Consider the following 21759-nt stretch of genomic DNA (forward strand, 5'->3'; position numbering starts at 1 on the left):
TGGTGGTGGTGTTGGTGGTGATGATGATGGTGGTGATGATGGTGATGATGATGATGATGGTATGATGATGATGGTGGTGGTGGTGTTGGTGGTGATGAAGATGGTAGTGATGATGATGATGATGGTTGTGATGATGATGGTGATGATGACGGTGGTGGTGGTGTTGGTGGTGATGATGATGGTGGTGGTGGTGGTGGTGATGATGGTGGTGATGATGATGATGATGATGATGGTTGTGATGATGATGGTGATGATGATGGTGGTGGTGGTGTTGGTGGTGATGATGATGGTAGTGATGATGATGGTGGTGGTGGTGGTGATGATGGTGATGGTGATGATGATGATGATGGAGAAGCCATGAGCAAAGTTGGTCTTCAGCAGTTGTGTGTTGTATGCTAGGCAATATTCTCAGCCTAGGAGAAGGTACTATCTGTCACCTTCATTTAAAATTGTTTTAATGTTTATTTCTGAGAGAGAGAGAGAGAGAGAGAGCGAGCGAGCGAGCATGAGCAGGGGAGGGGCAGAGAGAGAGAGGGAGACACAGAATCTGAAGCAGGCTCCAGGCTCTGAGCTGTCAGCACAGAGCCCAATGCAGGGCTCGAACTCAAAAACTGTGAGATCATGAGCTGAACTCAAGTCAGATGCTTACCCGACTGAGCCACCCAGGCGCCCCCATCACCTTCCGTTAAGAAACGGGGAACAGAGAAGTTAATCTACGTGCTCGGGGTTGCACTAGGAGAGGCAGGGTCTGGATTCGAGCACAGGCAGTTTGCTTCCACAGCCTAACCTCCCGACCGCCATGGTGTCGTGCTTCTCACGCTCCTATCACCGGGTGTCCCAGCCCTTCTGTGCTGCAGGCCTTGCTTGCATCTCCCTACTTCTGGGCCTTTGTTCAAGCCAGTCCCTTAGCCAGAAGGCTTTCACTCTCTCTTCCCCTCTAGAAATTTGCCCATCCTCCAGGAAGCTGTCTTTGTTCACCGCGGGTGAAAGCAAAGCTGGTTTTTTATTCTGGGTTGTTCATAGCTTGCACGTGACAGTTACTTCTGCCAGCGTGGACGGCACAGACCCTTTGGAGCCAGACAGACTTGAGTTCAAATCTCAGCTTTATGATTCTCTTATCCCTTTAATGGGCAGATTTCCTCTGGGAGGGAATAGTGCCTGTCTCACAGAGTTATTTCTGAGGATTAAATGAGATTATTTCAAGTGTCTGGTATCCTATCTGACTAGTCTGGAGCGCTCAGGAGGTGACAGCAGTGATTTCTTTTGAGCATACTTTCTTTCTTCGGAGCATGAACTCCTGGAAGATGGGGCCCTTGTCTTGGCCTTCCACAGTAGACTGGGGGCGTACGTGTAGTGCCCAGTGAGGATTTGATGACAATACTGACAGTTTTGTGTGGTTTGGATCTTGGGCTACATCTCCCTTCTATTTGGTGTCTGACTCTGTCTGACCTGCAGAGTGGGGGCTTGGAGGGAGTGGCATCTCTGAGCTCTGAAGGAAGGCTTCCAGGAGGAAGGAGTGTTGGAGCTCGACTTTCCCTATAGGAAGGATTCATAGTCAACGGGGAGAGGAATTTTAGGAGCGGTAATGGGGCATATGGGTAGAGTTCTCGGTGAACCAGGCTCTCGGGGAAAATGGAACATTTCCCCTCTAAGTAGCCCTGGGATCTGCCCGCCTCATAGCCCCGTAGCTGCTTCTTATCTTTACGCAGCAGTTCTTTCTGCCTCAGAGGTCTGTTGTTACCTCCTCTAAATTTTCACTGATGGTCAGGCTGGGTCATGTTCATTTCCTCTGTGTCCCCTCCCACGGCATCCGATCCTGCCCCCTGTCATAGTCCAGTAGTGTAATTGTCTTTTGGGTCCCTCGTCCCCACTCAGCTGTGAACTCATTGAGGGTAGGATGGCCCCCATTCATCTCCACTTGCTCAGTGTCCGGCCCAGGCACCTGGGAGGAGCAGTGTGAGAACGTTTTACAAGTTACTGGTGGATGGAGAAGACGAAGCATTGGGTCATGGAGGAGATGCTGGGCTCTGAAACTCGAACTGGATTCTCTACGACTGATGGATTTTGAGCGGAATACTGTTTCAAAACGGAAACAATGCTGTTCTCAAATGCAGGCGGTGTCCACGGTGGATCAGCGCAGGGGGAGGGTGGGCCGGCCAGTCTGCAGGTTGTGAGGGATAATTCTCGTGTTCAGATATGGACCGGGTAACTGGATGTGTTTTCACTTGAAAAGATGAAGCCTTCCCTACTATCCAGTTTTTCGGTGCGGCCGTTAGGCCTGCCTGCAAGGTGGAAGCCGTGCCTTTGTGACACACTCCCTGAGCTTACTGAACAGTCGGACAGATGGCACCTGTCACCTGCGTGAGGCAGCTTCCACCACAGAGTTCACTGCATCACTCGTAATGCTGTCCCTGTGAACCCCACACCGCCCGCTTGTCGTTTGGTTTTCGAGAACTTAGCTGTGCTGGGGGGTGGGCAGAGTGCAGTTGTGAGTCCTTACAGACTCCTTGAAGGACGTCCTCTTTGAAGACAGAGAAGCTGGTGCTTCGGGTGGTCTCAGGACACTTCTTTCTGTGCTCATGGGTTTTGTTAAGGAATTGAGGAGGTTTGTTGGTTCGTTTTGGTTTTTGCTAGGTAGAAGATGAGTTTTTGGTCAGGAGTCCCAGAGTGCTTAAAGCCTGCCCCTGACCAGTGGCACCCTGCCCTGTTTGCGAGGCGTGTGTCCGTGCTCCTGGTCACCGAGGGTGTGATGTTACCGCGTGCTAGGCTCGTGCGTGTAGACTGCTGAGTCCCTCGGAGGGCCGGGCTGGGCAGATCCTCAGGGATGTAGGGCCAGAACCTTCTTAGCCGAATACTGGTAAGCAGCCCGTGTTGGTGTGAGATGGAAAATGCTGAGTTGTTCTCCGGACACACTCGTCCTGCCCACTCACGGGGGCCTCGCAGCCCGGGACTGCCAGTCAGATGGAGATTGCCCCTCATGACCAGGAACGCAGAGGACAGCAAGATGGAACCCGTCCACTGGGGTGCGGGCCTGTCAACCTCTCTCTAGCTTTTGGGGAGCCACAGTGTCACTGCGTTTTTGACCAGGATGTAAGCAAGAGGATCAGGACCTAGCTCTGTGGTCGAGCTGGCTCTGGGGTCTCTCTGAATCCCTCACTTAACTGGAGCACGTATGCAAGGAAGTGACAGAGTGCGAGCTGAGCAGAGTGAGCAAGGACACGCCAGGCCTTCCGCACTTGCACTTCTTCACTGCAAGATGGAAATCCTGACACCATTGTGGATGCGGTCAGTGTTGTGGAGTCGTCTTCGGGCCGGGCCCCAGACCTCGGGGGCCCGGCTGAGTCTCTCCCGGTGCCTGCCAGTGCCCGGCAGTGGCAGGTGACCCTCAAGCCCGTGGGACGTCACGCTGGCTCTTGGTGCCCGTGGCTGTCCTGCTGGGGTGCTGAGGGGCCCTGGGAGCAGCCCTCGGAAGCACGTGGTGGGGACCACGAGGCACAAGGCAAGCGCGCGCGGCTCCGGTGCTCTTTTCCTCCGCGCCGTGGTGTTTGAGGACTTTCCCTTTTAGGAGCAGTTTTGAAAACGGTGTGTGTGGGTGCACTTTAATTATAGTCTCATGTTTCAAGTGCGGCTACAGAAGGGTTTGTTTTTTCCTTTAGCCGCATGTTAGCTTCTTCAAAGAGCTCATCCCAGGCTGCCATTTCCAGAGTTCTGAAGTATTTTTAACATGAAGTTGTTAGTCTCTTTGAAATCTGGGCTCCCGTGTTTCCTTTCAGACCGCGAATGGGGCCGTGGAGGGGGGAGCCGAGCATCTTCCCGGCTCCGTCCTGAGCGTGATTTTGTTGTCTCTTGCCGTTTCTCGTGGCCGTCTGCCTGCTGCAGGCACTGGCTTCTGCGGCTGCACCCGTCTCCCCCACCTCCCTGCTAATCCCACTTCTGAGAGTCTCTCCTGAGGACATCATTTACATGCAGATACTGCGTATGTACCAAGATGTGTATTTCCCTTATTTATAAAAGTGAAAAATCGGAGATGACCCAGATGTCACACAGGGGACCGGCAGAAGCCGGCACACGCACGCCTGCAGTGGAGTGTTAATGTAGCCACTCAAACTCATATCTCCAGAGCACATTCAGTAAGGAAAACGCTTCTAATAATAAAATACGAAGGGAAAAAAATGAAGCCACAGTGCAGTGTCACTCATGCCAAAATGCATGGGGGAAAAGGGTGGAAGGAGGCCCACCCCGTCCGTAATGGGCGCCCAGGGATAGTCATGGTCTCCTTTCTTGTCTCTGTTTCCCATTTCCGGAAATGAGCATATGTTCTGTTAGCGTTTTAGAGAAGGAACAAGAACAAGCACCCAGCAGCACCTCTGAGATTGCATTTTAGATTTAGGGCTGTACCCTCCCTCCAGAAACAGTGCCACCAAACAGCGATGAAGGGGGAGCCTGTGATCCGAGCGTGTTCTCGGTCATCCTGCTTTAAATATCTGGGGTTGCTACAAATGGTGTTTATTTTTATTATTTAAAAATGTTTAACCTTTATTTATTATTGAGAGACAGAGCATACGTGGGGGAGGGGCGAGAGAGGGGGAGACAGAATCGGACGCAAGGCTCTGAGCTGTCAGCACAGAGCCCAACGCAGGGCTCAAACCCACAAACCGCGAGATCCTGACCTGAGCTGAAGTCGGACACTCAACTGACTGAGTCTCCCGGGCACCCCTACAAATGGTGTTTAAACAAATGGAACAGGGTCCCTGCACATGTATAAGATGATTAGGGACCACTTGGGTGTTGTGTGTTGTGTTTTTTCAGTGTTTTCCTTCTTCTTGATGTCTTTCCGCTTCCAGGGAAATGTGTGGAAGTGGAAATGAGCACCCGGAACGAACCAGCGGAGAGGTGAGTGTGTGGTGCTGGGCAAGAGGACTGTGGTCTGCTGGGCACACCGCGGCTCCCTCCCGCTCAGTGAGTCTCCTGCTTCCTGTACGGAAAGCGTGGACACCAGTGGAAGCTGACCACGCCCTCACGAAACCAGCAGCTTATGCTGTGCTTCCTGCAATCTTGAGGCCGGTGTTTTAGGTCATTCATGGCTTTTTTCTGTTAGGTTATTTGACTGGATGACACGTTCCTTCTGTCGACTCCTGGGTACCTGCAGGCTCAACTTCACATGCCTCAGCCTGACATTTGAGGCCCTTCTCAGTCTGACCCATCTTTCTTTCTGTCGCGTTCCCCAGGCTGCAGTCTTACCTGACTTGTTATTGCTCTCCAGCCAGTGCCTGGACACAAGCCGTATGCTCTACTTCTTCCTGTTGTCGATTGAAAGTCCCTTAGCAGTCGGTTTTTGTGGCAGTGAACCTGGCTGTCCCCAGTGCCCCATCTCTCCAGACATCTCAGGATCAGTGATTCTTCCTGTAGCACTTGGCACATCATCACATTACAGCACTTAGCACATGGTGATGTCCATACTTTGGCATCTATCCTTCCGCTCCCAGAATCCCCCGGAAGAGGAGAGCAGCTGGCACTACCTGGGTACTGGCGTGTGTCCGCTACTGCCCTAGGCATTCACATTCATGGTTTCTGACCCTACAAGGCAAGCATTATTGTTCCCATTTTAGGGCGAGGAACCTGAGGATCAGAGTTGCATGCTTGCCCGTGAAGAGGCAGAGCTGGGATTTGAACTTGGATCAGTCGTACTCCTGGGTTCTTACTATTATTGTAACTTGCCTTTTGGGGACAGAGACCGTGCCTTGAATTCCAGCCCCAGCTGTCTAGCACATCCTTGGGATTCACACAGTGCTCACGGAATAAACATACACTTTCGTATTTGCCTCGGTGACTCACAGGGAATGTCAAGGTCTCGTCCTCCTACGTTTACTGCTTAAAGGTTCTGACTGTTGTCAGTGCGATGGTTATTTCCCTCCTCTTTGGAGCAGCGACCCTTTGGGCTTCTGGGGGTAAAATAAAGAAGCAGAGACCAGGCTGGGCGCAGACTTGAAGATTCCATGGCATCACGAAGTCACAGCGTCACTGGAGTGAGTGGGTGGGGAGTCATCCCAGCTCACCGGAGGCCACTTTGGTCCGAGCTTCTGTGGCTCAGAAGAAACACTCTTTTCCCGCTGCAGTATTTTTGCAGATCCCTCCCGGTCTGACCCTCTGCTTCTGTCCTTCTAGTAACGGGTCACACTGCAGTGGCGGGCTGTGGAGGGGGCAAGCAAGGCCTCCCCAAGTGGAGGCAGTCTTACCTGAGATCTAAGGATGGGGCCAGGGGCAGGGGTCGCTGGAGAGCATTCGTGCACCAGGTGAGGGAGACGTGGCCCCTGCAAGCCGGGGCCAGGATGGGAAGGTCAAGTCCGGAGAGGCAGGCGGGGCCTTGCTGGACTGGTCCTCAGATTCTGTCGAGAGCCCAGATTCTGTGTCTTTGAAGGAGGGGAAGCGGGGGCCAGGCAAGAGATCCGCTGTTGTGAAAGACGACCGTGGTTGCTCGGAGCGGGGGCTGCTGGGGGCGGGGAGCCTTCTTCAGCCCCCCTCACCCGAGTGTCGCCCTTCCCGTTTCCGACAGGTCTGTTTTTTTCCTTCTGTTCTGCCTTTTCCTGCTGTAGGCTTAGCACCCACACGGGTCACTCCTAAGCTAATTAAATGGGTGCCCTTGGCCCGTTCGGCATTTCTGCAAGGCAGCGGCAAGCCCAGGCAGCCATCACGCTGGCGGGGTGAGGTTGCATCTGGTGTTTACCTGTTAATGAACGCATTGCAGCTTCGGAGTCCTTTGCTCTTGTCTGAGCTCATGAATAATGAGACAAGAAGTAATAGGAAAAAATGGGAGAAAAAAAGAGCTTAAATTAAGGAGCTTATCTATAATGGAGATTCATGTGGGCTTTTCACAGAGTTCAGGGTGTTTTTCTTTATGGCTTAGGTGTCTTGGGAAATACAGGTTAATAACCAGATGGCTGCCAGAGTGCTGGTTTGGGGACCTGCTTGGAGGCCATGAGCGTTTTGAGATTTTTAAACCCATCCAGCCACTTCATGGCTTTGAGTTGGCCTCCCACTTTCTCCTGGGGTCCCAGAGCCAGACAGGCCTGGGTTCAAGTGTGAGCTCTGCCGGCGAGAAGCTGTGAGGCAGTGAGCAAGCTTGTGATGTGTCTCAGGCTCCCCAGCTCCGAGTGAGGATGGTTGTCCCTGCCTCGGAGGGTTTCTGTGTCCTCGCGCTCTTTCGTAGGGTCCCTCCCCATGGCTCCCCCTCCGTCATCGGCTCCAGACTCAGGCCCACCGAGTGCTTTTTTGTGTTTAGAGTGTCCTCACTAAAAACTGCTCTGGGGACGCAAAAGGGCCCCACAACAAATGGGGAAATTGCAAAGGGCCAGGTGATCTTACATGTTTGTTTCCAATCCCTGTGGCCAAGGATTGAGGAAGACGGTGTAACCTACCAGCACATCCTCCCTGAGTCTCCTGAGCCTTCTGCCTCTCATGCGTTGTCTGATTGTGAAGTGTCCGAGAAGTCCTCCAACCTCTCCCGAGACCTGACGCAAGACAGCGAGACCGGGAAGACCTCGGCAGTGGCGAGCCATTTTTCTCAAGGTAAGCTAAGCCTCGCGAAGCACTTTGGACGCGGCCAAGGTTTCCTGGTTTAAATAGTAATTTGCCATCTAGCCTGAGTAAGCAGAGTGTAGTGACATTTGAATATTTGTCTGATGAAAGGAGACCCTGGCAGGGCCAAAGCTGGTCATTCAGACTGTCATTTATCACTGGGGAAAGCTGTAGTTGTTGAAAGTGTTGGTGATTGGGGAAGAGTCATTTTTATTTCTTAATGATGACTTATTATGTGACTTGCCATTTCCTTGCGCTTCTCGTGGTGGCGGAAAACAGGCTGGGAAGCAGAGGTTGTGTGTCTGTTCCAAGCCTGGTGGATTTCCTCTTGTTCCTTTGAGTCACTTTCTGAGGCACTGTCACTTTGAGGACTCTTGCTTTGAATTGTACAGATTCCCCAGATCACCTCACTCCCCACCCCACTCCCAACTGGCTATTTGGTAGTTCTCTAGATCTGCAATAATTCCCTTTAGTGTGTGACCCTTCATCCTTTGGGTCAGTCCCTTGCCCTGCCTCTGACCGTGGCCCAGGGGCTCAGTTGGCCGAATGAGCCTCCCAAGCCTCCACCTGCCCGAGCTCCCTTTGGCCTCCTCTGTACTTCCAGTCTTGAAGACCTCCCATTGGGGTGTTAGGTAGGGATTCATGTTTATAAGTCAGTGTATTTCAGGAGTTCAAGGGATAGTATAGACCAAGGATTGGCAAATTTTTCCTGGGAAAGGCCAGATAGTAAATACTTTGAGCTTTGTGGAGCATACGGTCTTTGTTGTAATTACCCAATCCTGTGGTTGTAGCAGAAAGCAGCCGTAGACAGAATGTAAAAAGGAGTGAGTACGGCTCTGTTCCAATAAGACTCTATTTACCCAAACAGCTGGTGGGTGGGTTTAACCCAGGAGCTATAGTTTTCTGACCCTTGGTTTACATTCTGGACCTCAGCAGACATCCTCTGGTCTCCCCTTTCTTCGAGGGGTTGTTTGCAGGGCACCCAGACCTTTCCCAGAGCACAAATCGGACCCTGCCACCCCCTTCCTAACAGCTCTTCGTTGACACCTGATCACGTAGAATGTGGCTTTCAAAACTCAATCTGTTTCAGCAACAGACCCCTCCTTTTTCTTCAGATGAAACTTTACATGGAGGAGCCGCCTACAGGCAGAGCCTTTACCCTCCCGGGTGGCCTCTGAGCCTCTTGGCTGCTCCGAGCCCAGAGGAGTGCCGTTTGAAATGATACCTGGAGCATGAAATATACACGTGTGATTCAGCTGAGCTGTTGCCGGGTTCTTCTCGTAGCCAGTCACCCAGATTTGCTTTCTTTGGATCTCTGGCTGTATCCCCGGGTGACTCCTGAGTTTCTGTGTCCTGGCTCTCTCTCGGTTATTTCTGGCTCTTTGATCTGCCTTCTGCAGATTTGGATCAGACCTATGAGTTGTTTCCTTGTCCCTGTTTGCACTTGGTTCTGTACTGTATCAGCCTGGCATGGGGCTCAGTCCCTTTCCAGGACCCTCTGAGACTGCTCCTACAAGGCCTTTGTGAGAGGAACAAACCTGATCGAGGGCTCGAGGAACTACAGGTCAGCGGCGGTTACGACGCGGCCAGCCAGATCATTTAATCGGAATACTTGAGATCCCTGTTCTTCAAAAAAACCCCATCTGCTCTGGTGCTGGGCACCTCTCTCTACTTTCGCTCGCCTGCCCCTCTTTTTTCTACCCTCCCACACATCCGCCACCCCAACCTTGGTTTATTTCCAGTATAGAACCTTTTAGGCATCTCCTTGACATCTCATTATTCTGAGGACCCATGACCTTGGGCTTATCATGACCTCCTGGTGAATTACCAAGCACTTTCCTGAATGGGGACAGTGTCCTAATAAACTCACTTGTAGCTTTTTTGGTTTGCTTCTCTTCAGACTTTTGGTCTCTGCATTTGTTTTTCCTTTTGTCGCATTTTTATTCTAAGTTGAGAGATAATTTAGTGTTTTTCCTTTTTTCCCTTGACATTATATCATAAGCTTTCTGGCATGTTGTTACATAACATCATTTTTAGCGGCTTTAGAATAGTCCGTCCAATGGCTGAACTGCGGTTTTCCTCATGTTCTGTGTTGCTGAGCACTCCCAACCTTTCTTGGATCCCACACTCGTGAACACGGCTGCCGGCAATATCTTTGAACACGGTAGCTTTCTTTCCTCTCATTTCGGGGCATATTCTTACCCTGGATTCTGTAAAGTGGAACCACTAGGCCAAAGATACACGTGTGGTTTTTAGTGGTTGCTTCTCGCAGTTTAAAGAGTTAACAATTGTCAGAAGGCTATTTATTGCAAGAGGGACAGGTATTTTTCTCCCGTTTTGTAAAGACGTGTGTAGTGTTTCCTTCTCCTGGGTTAGGGCTGCATAATTAATAAGTGGTGTCCAGTTCGACTGGGAATGTTTCCTGAAGCCCTAGTGATGATCCCAGCCCCGGGCCGGACTCAGTAGGAGGTGTTGTGTGCCGAGGGCTGCTCAGTGGTATTACTCCAGGAGCCGCCGGCGTGTGGTGTGGATAGGAAGGAGCATGGAGGACTGCGGTCACAGTAGATAAGTTCCCGCCTCACTCGGTCCTGACGAGCTGCTGGCAAATGTGCGGGGCAGCGGGGCAGCAGGGCCGGGCCGGGAGGTGCTGCCGGGACTTGGCTGTGGCAAGGGCCTGGCAGGTCCCCCCAGACGACTGGCCGCGCTTCCAGCATTAATAGAGATCGCCGACGGCCTGGGAATGAAGTCACCTCATAAACATTCAGATTCCTGGCAGAATTACTATTTAATTAGGAAAAGATCTGTAAGATTGTGCTACTTTTAAATGAAAGTCGTTTTGGAGGAATTAAAACTGGGTCGTAACATTAGTATAATGTTTTAAAACAAACATTACGAAGACATACCGAGTGTACCCTAATTGATGAATTCGAGACGTTCGCTTTTCCTCTGGATACTTAATGTGGTTTATGCTTTAGACACTGATTCTAGAGCATACCTCGAGATTGCAACTGTGTGTCCTCCTTTGTTCAAGTGAGAGGTGGCAGAGGCTAGGAAAATAGGACATGCTCAGTTCAGAACACTTGGGAGATTTAAATTTTTACATCTTATTGAATGTTATATTGAGTTACAGTCTAGAAGTTTTGAAAAACCTGAAATCTAACACCCGAAGGCCACTGCTGTTCATATTTAGGTATATTTTCTTTTTTGGCATGTTTATGTGTCTTTTCTGTCTATAAATTCTTAAGTAGAGTTGTGATTATGCTGAATAATCCATTTTGTGTCTCTTTTTCTGTGATAGTACATGGTCTTCATGATACAATTTCAGGAGCTGTGTCACACTGCATCGCGGCAGATGTAATGCAGCTTACTTCATAATTGGAGTTATTTTCAGTTTTTACTGTTCCATATAGTGCTCAAGGTGAACATTTTCATGCATTCTGGCACATGGCTGTCAGCATGTCTGGTGATCTCTTGGAATAGATTCCTAGAAATAGACTTATTTGGGGAAAGACATTGGAAAAGAACCCTTCTAAGGCTAATGATAAAAATAGTTCCCCAAAGTCACGCACACGAACAGGATATGCCCTTGAGTGTGCCCTTCTTACAGTTTTCACTAGCACTGGCATTATTGTTTTGTTCTGTGTTTAAGTCTTAAATAAGGAGGTGATAAATGGAGGTGATAAATGGATAAATATATTCCTTTCAGAGAATTAGTCTCAAAAATATCTGGATTCATTGTGAAGGTAGTTTAATCAACTCTCAGGCATTTCAAGCAGACTTGAAAGTGATCTGTTAGTTTCACCATAAGGAAGATTTTAAATATTTGATATTTAGAGGAATAAAGGGCTGCATTAGAGCTAGCATTAAAATTGTATGGAATATAATTTTTCCGTGTGATGTAAAACGCCCTCCTCGCAGAGGGCTGCAGAGAATCATTACAGAACTGTGTCTGTGGGCTGCGGGCACTTGCCCAGCCTCACCGTGCCCAGGAGAAAATCGCCAGTCACTGACTGAATATATCCGGCGCGATTTAGAATTTCAGGATCGTTGCATAATCTGTAAACTATTCAACTTGTTGGGGGCTTCAGACTTCACGTTAGAAATACTCTCTTTCCTGTAGACTTAGTAATGGAACATATACAAGAGATTCGAAGCTTGAGGAGACGTTTAGAAGAATCAATTAAAACAAACGAGAAACTTCGGGGACAACTGGAACGCCAGGGGTGTGAATTTGATCAAGGTAAGTGAGGAAAGACCTCCCCAGAGGGGCGTCGCGAGCCTGCCTGTGCTGCATCTGGGGCGCATTTGCCTGGATAAGCTTTCCCTGTGTGCAGGAGGATGCCCGCTGGCGGCCAGGGAGACCGCAGCCCAGGTCCTGACCTTGCCGCTCACCTCCACGATGACCTCCCTAAACGTTGTGGAGATACTGCGCCATGCTAGTTACAGTGATGGGTTTATGAAGTGGGGACGACAATCCCCGTTTTATCCTGGTGCGATGAGAACGGGGTGAGCAGAGGCGAGCAGGGGCCCGCACAGCCCCTGGCACGAGGTGGGCACCACGGGCATGGTGATTTCCCAGGCACTGAGCGAGGCCCCTGCGCTCTGGGTTGTGCTTGGCACCTCACGGTAGCTGTAGAGAAACAGATCGGGGTTTTGAAATAAAGCAGAGCAGCATTTCGTCTTTTTGTCGGTAGTGGATTTTAAAAGTATGAGCGTGTTAGCAGTTTGGTGAGAGTCTCTCACGCCTGTTACAAGGTCACCATGATTCCTGCGTAAACACAGAGCTGAATGGAATCTTCTTCCATGCAGAACTTAAAAATATGTTTTTCCATAGGGGAGACGTTCACACGGTGCGAAACTGAATGTCTCTGTTCTGGACCCATCCATCCTCTCCTCCCTCCTCTGGTAGTGGTCTTCCGCACCTTAGAGCGGTTTTTCAGTGCAAACACAAATATATATTCTTACTCTTTCACTCCCCCAAAAGGTAGAATGCTTCATGTCTGCTCTCCTGTCCCCCTGCTTTTTTTCACTGAACAATATATTTTTGGACATCTTTCCTTGTTGCTCCCCAGAGATTGTTTTCATTCTGTGAAGAATGTGTCTTGAGAGCAGCTCTGTGCCCTGGAAAAAAGCCCGAGTTGGTTTGGGAGCTGGACTGGACTGAGCGTGGCCCCCACCTCCTCTGTTTGTTAGCTGGTGGACTTGGGGGCAAGTCACCCCACCTCTCTGGCCTTCTTTGTTTTATAGAACAGAGTCATGATGAGGTTTCCAGAAGGCGATGCTATGAATAGGGTGTTGCTCCGTGCCTCGCTCACTAAGGGGTTGTTTTCTTTGCCTTTATCAAGTGATTTTGCTATTTTATTTTGTACAACACTGTTTGACATGTCACTGCCTGGCAACAAGTGGGGACGCAAGCATTTTTAGAGATTAAATCACTGAGTTCTAGAAAGATGTACTCGGTGGCAGCACTTGAGTCCTTGGACCCCTGGTCCGTCGTAGCCATCAGCCTGGAAAGATCTTTCCAGAGTTCTGTCTGCTGCAGTCCATGAGGCAGACAGAGTGGACCCACACCCCCGCCCTCCCCTCTCCCCTCCCCACCCTCCCCCCTGCTCCCTCCCTGTCTCTCACCCTCAGGGAAATTGATTAACCGGAGTTATTAGTCATATCAAATACCGGGAAGAAATACATGCCCGGGCCCTGCACATTCACTCTTGGTAATGCCTGAATTAGATTCATTCTGTTTTACATTTTCCTGGGCAAATCCAATTTTAGAATTATATGGGGGCTCACAAGGGCACCAGCTACAACGGAACTGGAAGTTGCTGGGAGAGTAACTCACCCTGATGGGAAGGTTTACAAAAAATGCATTCATAAAGTATTAACTGCTGGTGGGGAGACTCTGTTCTCACTCATCACAATCTCATCAAGATCTCTGAAAAGACAAAGAAATAAAAGTGGCTCCACCTCCCCCCTGCTGTGAGGTGTTCCTCTTGGAGGGCAGGTTTGAGAAAGGCCTGGCTCCGTATGATGTTCAGGTGGACTGTTGTTAAAAACTGTCATCTCACGTGGTGGCTTGGCATCACTTGGTCACTTACAGGAGTTACGGGAGCTGGAGCTGGTAGTGATGGTGGCCTTGGCCATGGGCCCCATGCCTCAGGCTCTGTCTGGAGCCCTTCTCTGGCCTGAGTCTTCCTTTGAGCAGTGACCAGCTGTGGTCAGAGCAGACTTCCTCTGCGGGATGTGTCCTGTTCATCCCGATGGCTGTTGGGTCCTGGTTTGGGCTCGAGCCTGTCGTCAGTCATGACATTAATATGAATGGTAATAGCAGTAATAATAACAACATTGGTCATTTTTATGGGGCTCATGGAGACTCGGAGAAGTTATGTGACATACCTGAGGTCATCCAGCTATGAAGAAACCAGAGCTGTGATTCAAACCCAGGTGTCTCTGAGAAGACAGCAGAGTTCATAGGGGAGAGACATGTGTGAATGGAACAATGACGTGACATTGTGACTTGTGAATCATTAACCTGAGACGAGGGAGGGCCGTGACGTGGAAGGACTGTGGAACGCTGGCTTCTGGGAGCCATAGCTTCTGATGTCATAGCCTCCTTACGGGGAGTTGGAACATTCCAGGTAATCAGTCGTGGACCAGGAGGCTTTCAGCCGCAGAGAACAGAATATGAGTAAAAAGCGGTGTGAACACTGGGGACTTCCATTGTCTTCCAGACAACAAGAAATCCAGAGGCAGCCAGTTCCAAGGCAGGTTTAATGACGCAGTGAAATGATGCCAGGGCCTGGGGTCAGTGTCAGTGATGACCTCAGTCAGTATAAGCACCGCATTCCCTTAGGACAGTGTCCAGAGCACGGGAAGGAAGAGGGTGGGGCTTCATCTGGGTGAGAAATCTTTCCCAGAAGCCTTCCCGTAAGGTGTCATTGACCAGAGGAGGCCCCTGGCCGTGTCCTAGCTGCGTTGGAGTCTCGGAAAGCGGGGTCCGGCATTTGGGCTGTGTGGTAGCATGGAAGGTGGAGGGAGGGAGGCGTCTGCCCGCCTCACGCAGAAAGCCCCGTGCTCTGCAGAGGGTAGCACATTCCCATGCTCTGGACACTGTGGAGGGTGCAGGTGCCGAAAGCCCAGGTGGAGTGTCAGGGCCGCTGTCCCACCCGAGGGAGGGGAAGGATTTTTAGAGAGAGACCACAGCCTCGGGAGGTATTTACAGATGAGGAAACTGGTCAGAGTTTGTAAATGGCCTCCATCCTGGTCCGTCTGGCTTTAGACCCTGGTGAGCTGGAGCTAAGAGTTGAAAGGCAACTGTGATTTTGGCAGGTGAAGAAGGAGCTGGGCACTCTAGGTCCAGCGAGTGAAGACCTCACCACCTCACTGCACAAAGTCTGGGAGGTGTGTGACCGCATGGTATGTGGGGGCACAGAAGTAGCTCAGCTTGGCTGCATTCGAGGACTAGAGTCTAGGGCGGACACGGAGCAGAGTGTGTGTGAGATTGAAGTGAAATAATGGAGATCTGAGGCCTGGGCCTTGTGTTGGGTTTGTCTGTCTGTCCATCTGCGCAGTGGAGAGTCGTCAGGTGTTCCGAGCAGAGGATAAGCTGAGGGGGCTGTGTGCAGCCCCACTGGCAGAATAGCAGCAGGGCAAGGTCAGGGCACGGTGATGAGGCCTCGCCTACGGGGATGGGAAAGAGTGGGCCGGCGTCCGAGGCGCTGGTGAGGAAGAACCAGCAGTCCAGCAGTCACGATCGGCTGCTCGGCCAGTGCCAGAGAGTGGCATTGGGGATGGCTCCGGGTTTTCAGCGCGGATTAGAGGTGATGGTGATGATGTGTATGGGGGCAGGTTTGAGAGGTGAGGGAAGAAACTTTTGGCTCTGTGGCCCGGGAGCTGCCTCAGTGAGAGGTCCACTGACGGTGTGGACCCCAGGAGAGACATACGTGCAGGTTAAGACTGTTAACCCACTCACCTCTGTTCATCCTTAGGGGCAGGTAAGAATGGGGGGGGTACCTCTTGCCTCCGCGTTCAAGCTCACTCTTACTTCCCTTTGGGCTCTTGTGATACCTCATATGGTTTACTGGAGTGATTTCCATTGCATATTGTGTTTCCTCATCATTTAAAACTGTTTTCTAGAAAGTTCCATTCATACTGACCTGGCAACTGTCCATAAGTCACTATTCATGTGTATTTTTATAGGTTCTACGAACAGTTTTGCTTGTGGATCAGAGCTGCACAATTCTCTGACATCAGAGGTCTGTTTCCTGAGGAAGCAGAACCAGGCTCTCAATACAATGCTCGCCAAGGGATCCAGAGGTAGGAACTAAAGGAGCCGTCGGCAGGCTGGACCCCCACAGCCTTCTGTGGCATGGGAAGAATGCATGGGAGTTTGACCAACCTGGGTTCAAATTCTGTGGCTCTGTGACTTTGGGCAGGTCCCTTAACCTCTCTGAACCTCAGTATTCTTAGCTGTAAAATAAGAGTACCTTATGGGGCAGTTGTGACAGTTACCTCTCTGAAGCCCTTAGCACAGTGCCTCTAAGGAGGACACAGCCACCTCTCATTCACCTCCATTTACAGTGGAAGAGAGAGAGGCTAGACATGCCTTACTCCGCCAGAATGTCATCCACAGACCCCCTACTATTGGGCGGGGACAGGGGGGCATCTAGTATTTCTTAGGAAGGTCCTTTCTCTCAATTCTTTCTTTTTGGAGCTTAGCCCCCAAAGAGCTTTCACCTACAGTATCTCTCAGTACTTAAGATGTTTCTGCTAGGAGGCATTGTCAGTCCTGTTTTACAGGTAAGAAACCGAGGCCTGGGGAGTTGACTGGCCTGTGGCCCCTTGTCTGGAAATGGGCAGAGCTGGGACTCGGGCCAGCTTCTCTACTCTGTCTAGAGGATATTGATGCTGCTTTTAGCTTAAGGGACAGAATCTAGGCTTTTGCAGATCATTCATTCACTCAGCAAACATGTCAGGGCCTGTGTAGACTGATACAGAGACGAGTGAGATCTGGTCCCCTCCCTCGAAGGACTCGTGGTCTGATGGGAGAGGCAGCTGGGCAACCCATGCTTGGCAGGCCAGCACGAGGGTCAGGGATGACAAAGGCCAGCACGAGGGTCAGGGACAACAAAGACCATGAGGGTCAGGGGTTACAAAGGCCACGAGGGTCAGGGGTGACAAAGGCCAGCACGGGGGTCAGGGATGACAAAGGCCAGCACGAGGATCAGGCGTGACAAAGGCCAGCACGAAGCTCAGGAGTGAGACACAGGCTTGGGGGTCACAGGACCCAGGAGAGGCTCAGCTTCGAGAGCTCCGTCCAGCAGGGATTAGCCGAGGCGTCTGAGGTTTGGAAGAGCCAGGGCCTTTCAAATAGAGGAAGGAGCACAGACAGAGGCTCGGGACCAGAGGCAGGGAGAGCACACACCCGTCAGGACTTGCTGAAAGCCCCCCTGGGGCTGGAGTGTGAAGAAGGAGGAGACGCTTGCTCAGAAATTAGCATGTCAGGGCGAAGAGTGGCACCAGAAAAGCTGGGTCTGTACCATGGCTCTGTGCCTCCTTGGTTCTGTGACCTTGGGGAAGGGTCTTAATCTGTCTGTCCCTAGTTTCCGATCTGGAAAATGGGGAGAAAATAGTACCTAGCTGGGAGGTTTGTTCCGAAGAGGTAATAAGATGATACTTGTGAGGTGGTCATGGAGGGCCTGCGGCCAGGGCTGCGGACGTGGGGCCCTCCACCGGTGGCATGGCCGGGAGCTCAGTCTGGGGCGTGCTCCCAGCCTTCCCAGTGCCCATGAAGCCCTGTGCTAAGGCCTTGATGTACAGCATCTCTGTTAATCCTTGCAACGGCACACGTGAGGAAACCGAGGCACAGAGGAGTGAAGACACTCTGTCCCGGCTTTGGCGCCAGGAGAGTGCACTTGAACATGCCACTCGGCCTCCAGGCCGTGCTCTTACCTGCCCACCTCCTGGTGCTGGCATGTTTTCTGGGCACTCAGGAGAGGTGCTGTCCTGGGCTGAGGAGCAGACGGGGCCTCAGGGGGCCTTTGCACAGCCTTGCTGGCCTCCTTACGGGGCGCACAGACTTTCCTCACATCCACTGCCAGACTTTGGGGCCGTGTCTTGCTTCTGTCTGTAATTTATATCCACGGTTTCCTCCGCGATGGCAAAGTAACTAGGTTTGCACGGCCCATTATTGTATAGAAAATTAAACAGGCCCATTTCATCCCAGTGACGTTTAATCTGCAGCCTTGATGTTGACAGATTTATCTGCCCAAAATGCGTAAGATAATTGGAATGCCAAAATCATAAATGCCAGATTAAATCTCATTCTGTTTTGTATTCCTGGAGTGCTTGCGCTGAAGGGCCGTGTTTGCGCAGTGGAGTTGGAAAAAACAAATGGTGTCTCTTCTCAGTGGCGCTTTTCTGTGTGTTCGCAGATAAACAGAAGGAGAACGAGAAGTTGCGCGAGTCCCTCTCCAGGAAGGCCGCGAACCTCGAGCTGCTTCGGCGGGAGCACGCCCGCTTGAAGGAGGAGAACGAGCGGCTGCAGAGGGAGGTGTGCGAGCAGGACAGGCACACCCGGCAGCTGCTGCAGGAAGTGTGCAGCACGCGCAGCGAGCTGAGCAGGTAGCGGTCAGGGTCACCCCAAGGCGCGCCGACCCCTGCCCTCGGGCCGCTGAAGGCCGGTGAACACTCGGGCACACACAACACAGGGAACAGAATCACCGAAGCGAGGAGGGTAGGGCCTGGGGGGCAGATGGCTGGCTTTTTCCAGGGGACGTCGCAGGGTGGGGAGGAGGGCTCTCTGAAATAAATGGCGACTTGCAGACAGGGAAAGGGTGGGGGCCATGGGGCGGGGCATCCTTGGAGCAGAGCAGTGAGGCCAAAGGGGGACAAGAGAGTGTGGGTGACGAGTCCCCCTCGCAGCCGTGGTGATTCACTCTGAGTGACTAGGAAGCCACGCAGAGGGACGTGAATCTGACTTAGAACCGAAAGGGCTCATACTCACTGGCCCTGTGCAGTTTCCCCTCACCTCTGCCCTACCTTTTCAGTTGTCCCTCTGCCCTCGTGGGCACCCACAACTTCAGGGTTACCGACGTTCCCCTTGGTTGCCCAGGGTGGTGTGCTGACTCAGTGAGAGCACTCTCTTGGCATCTCACAGTCCCAACCCCTCCCTCCCCCCACCCCGGGTGCAGTCAAAGATTGGGAGCACGGCCGCTCTGAGTGTCCATGAAGATGGCACGCAGTAGATCCCGCACATCCGGGCCAGGCCCAGAGGGGCGCTCAGGAAGGGGTGGCCGGGGCTGGCACTGTCCCCCACGCTGGTCAGTCGCGTGCACACCCTGCCGGCTGTGGTGGCAGAGCAAGTCCCCGTGCGTCAGAAGTAACGTCTCTTCCCCGTGGCCGTGGGGCCTCTCCAGGGCACAGGAGGAGGCGAAGTCGAAGCAGCAGCTGCTGACCCAGAACGAGCGGCTCCTGCAGTGTCTGCGGGTGGAGCTGAAGGTGTGCGCGAAGCTGGACGCGGGGCACCGGAGGCCCGCAGGTACTGGGCGCGCGGGCCCCACGGCTTCCTGTCCTGGGGCGGCCGCGTCGGGCTGCGGGCTGGGCGCCCCCTGTCTGAAGTGCTACCTCCCGGGCGGAGGGCTCGCTCCCCTCGGGCCGCCCTTCTTCTGATGCAGCAAGAATCACGGAAGGACGTGGGCTGGGGAGTCAGGCCAGCCGGGGCCTGTGTCCTCTCTGTCTCCTCGCTCCGGGCTGTGGGACCTCCAGCCGGTCACCTCGCCCCTCTGGGCCTGGTTCTTCCTCCATAAAACATGGGCCCCGACTCCTGTTCTGTGGGGTCGTGAGAACTAAATGAGCTCATTTCTGGAAAGCGGGCTACCAGAGGACCTGGATGTAGTAGACTCTCAAGGATGATCTGACTCTGCATTTCCTGCTAGTGTGTGTGTGTGTGTGTCTTTTCGCCCATTCATCCCACACCTAATTGTGGAGCACCTGCCACGCCGCAGGGCAATGCGTGGACGTGGTGCGTGGCCCTGGCCCGCCGGCAGATACCAGATCAGAGGACTTGACTGTAAACTCTAATGTCTTGGAATGAATTTTGAGGTGTGGTAGGGTTTTTTGTTTTGTTTTGTTTTGTTTTTTTTAGCTAATTTTCCAGACGGTTTCTCCCTATTGAAAGTTTATGTAGAAAAGGGTCACCTCCCCGCTTTCATTTTCTCTTCAAGTCGCTTTTCTTATTCTTGCTGTTGTGCCTTTTTAATATACTGTGGCTCTTAAAATCAGCCCCTTTCATTCTATAATTCCAGCCCAAATAGATTTTATTACTACCAGACGTAATTCCGGGGTTTGGTGTGCAATTTGCGAGGCTTTTATGGCCAGAAGTGAAAATTAATTTCCAGCTCTTATTTAGCCTGTGGAATAGCAGCAATTAAGTCTGCCAATATTTTTGTTTTTTAAAGTCAAGTTGTTACTTTAAATTGTACCTAGTTTTACAGAAGGGGCCGGTGGCGGTGGTGGCGGGTTTAAAGCCCCGTTGCGCTCCTTCGAGGGCTGACCCTTCGATGGCGGAAGACGTCAAGGCTGTCCCTTTGCACTTGTTTGCAGAGGCGTCAGGAGAAGGCTGGAGAGAGCAGGACCCTTCCAGCGACCTGCACGGTCTCCTGACAGAGATCCAGGCTCTGCGGGGACAGCTGGAAAGGAGCATCGAGACCACCAGCACGCTGCAGAGCAAGCTGGAGGAGCAGCTGGCGGAGCAGCGGAGGAGGGCTCAGGACGCGGCCCTCGCCGGGGCCCTCCCAACCCCGTGTGTCCCCGAGTGGCCCCTGCAGCTGGACGAGCACGGTACTGGCCCCGCCCCTCTTAACCGCTTGAGATTCCGCCCCCGTGTGCGTCGGCAGGACACGGGTCTCCTGGGTGATGCTCTTGCCCCGTGGAGCTGTCCCCCTGTGGACAGAGGCACGCTGCACCCAGGAGCCAGGAGCCTGGCCACTGAGCAGCCGTCACCTTTGGCAGGATGGCGTGATCTTGGTTCAGGCCCCTCACCTCTCAGGGCAGTCATCAGCCCCACCTTGGCCCCACCCACCCTGAGCCATTTAGCCCTGCCCCCATGACTCCACTGCTGAAAATCCTTTCGAAGAGAATCTAGCCGTCTTACTCTGGCTCTCAGTGTCTAGGATCTGAAAGCATCCCGGTGGGTTTGAAAACTGCTCGTTTTGCGTTTGCTTGTGGGCTTATTGTCTGGCCCTGCAGAAGCCAAGTAGGGTAGCAGAAAAAGGACAGGAGCGGGTCCCCGGTCAGTCCTTTGTCCCTTGCCCAGTGCAGGGCCAGGAACAAGCCAGCAAGTGGTCAGACTTAAGGCAGTTGGCCAGGCCGTCCTCTTTGTTCATTGGATGAAGGGCCTGAGACCCAGAGAGCGTACCGGACCCGCCCGAAGTGACATGGCAAATAGGGGCAGAGCAGCAGCTAGAAGTCATTTGTTAGCTCCTGAGTCCAGGGCTGTCCCTAGAGCACCGCCTGACCTTCCGGAGTCATCACCCTCATGCCCGCAGGGCGGGTGTGCATACCTTGTGGGACCGGGAATGTCGGCATACTTGACACACACACACCGTATAAAAGTTTGGACTTCGGTTCTTTCTCTAGCCAGGGTTTGTCGAAGTCTTGGTTTTCCTCACTCCTTCTGGGCTATCTTGGTTTTTACGGCTACTTTGCAGCTAGATGAGTTTTGAGCATCTCCTTCCACTGGAACCCAAAGATCTAGAAGGAGCTTCTGTCTGTGACTAGGCTTCAGATGGATTCACCAATGAAGCTTTACCCATCCTGTGGCCCGGAACCTTCTCAGATGGCCAGTGAAGAAAATTCCCAGGGAGCCTCAGCTGCCTCTCAAACTATCTCTGAAATATTAGTGAAGAACCTTCGTGAGTTGACTCTCGACCCTACCATCAAACTCCCTTCCCCTCTACCAGAATATCCATCCCAAGAGGAGAGGGAGAAGAAACCACAGGGACTGTGGACCGAATACTCAGCAACAGGAGGAGGACTGGAGTCAGGACGGTGTTCAGTGCAAGGAAAGAAAGGATGGAAAGGCTCATGTGGTTGGTTATAAGCCATCGATACTTCAAACAGCCTTCCTAGGATGAACCAAGAGTGGAAAGGTTTAGATGTAGATGTCACTATTGCTTGTATCATAAA

General features: G+C 52.1%; 1 protein-coding gene across 5 annotated transcripts in view; it reads left to right on the plus strand.

Annotated features, from left to right (window-relative positions):
- CDK5RAP2 (CDK5 regulatory subunit associated protein 2) overlaps nt 1–21759 on the plus strand; it is a 167532-nt gene that overhangs the window by 128709 nt on the left and 17064 nt on the right. For all 5 annotated transcript variants that reach the window (XM_029919480.1, XM_029919482.1, XM_029919484.1 and 2 more), the window contains 7 exons: nt 4845–4893; nt 7391–7566; nt 11696–11815; nt 15772–15888; nt 18006–18195; nt 18990–19111; nt 20176–20412. In XM_029919480.1, coding sequence (XP_029775340.1) covers nt 4845–4893; nt 7391–7566; nt 11696–11815; nt 15772–15888; nt 18006–18195; nt 18990–19111; nt 20176–20412 — 1011 coding nt within the window. The remainder of the gene's footprint in view (nt 1–4844; nt 4894–7390; nt 7567–11695; nt 11816–15771; nt 15889–18005; nt 18196–18989; nt 19112–20175; nt 20413–21759) is intronic.

The sequence above is a fragment of the Suricata suricatta genome, chromosome 13, assembly GCF_006229205.1.
Source record: "Suricata suricatta isolate VVHF042 chromosome 13, meerkat_22Aug2017_6uvM2_HiC, whole genome shotgun sequence".
NCBI classification, from domain to species: domain Eukaryota; kingdom Metazoa; phylum Chordata; class Mammalia; order Carnivora; family Herpestidae; genus Suricata; species Suricata suricatta.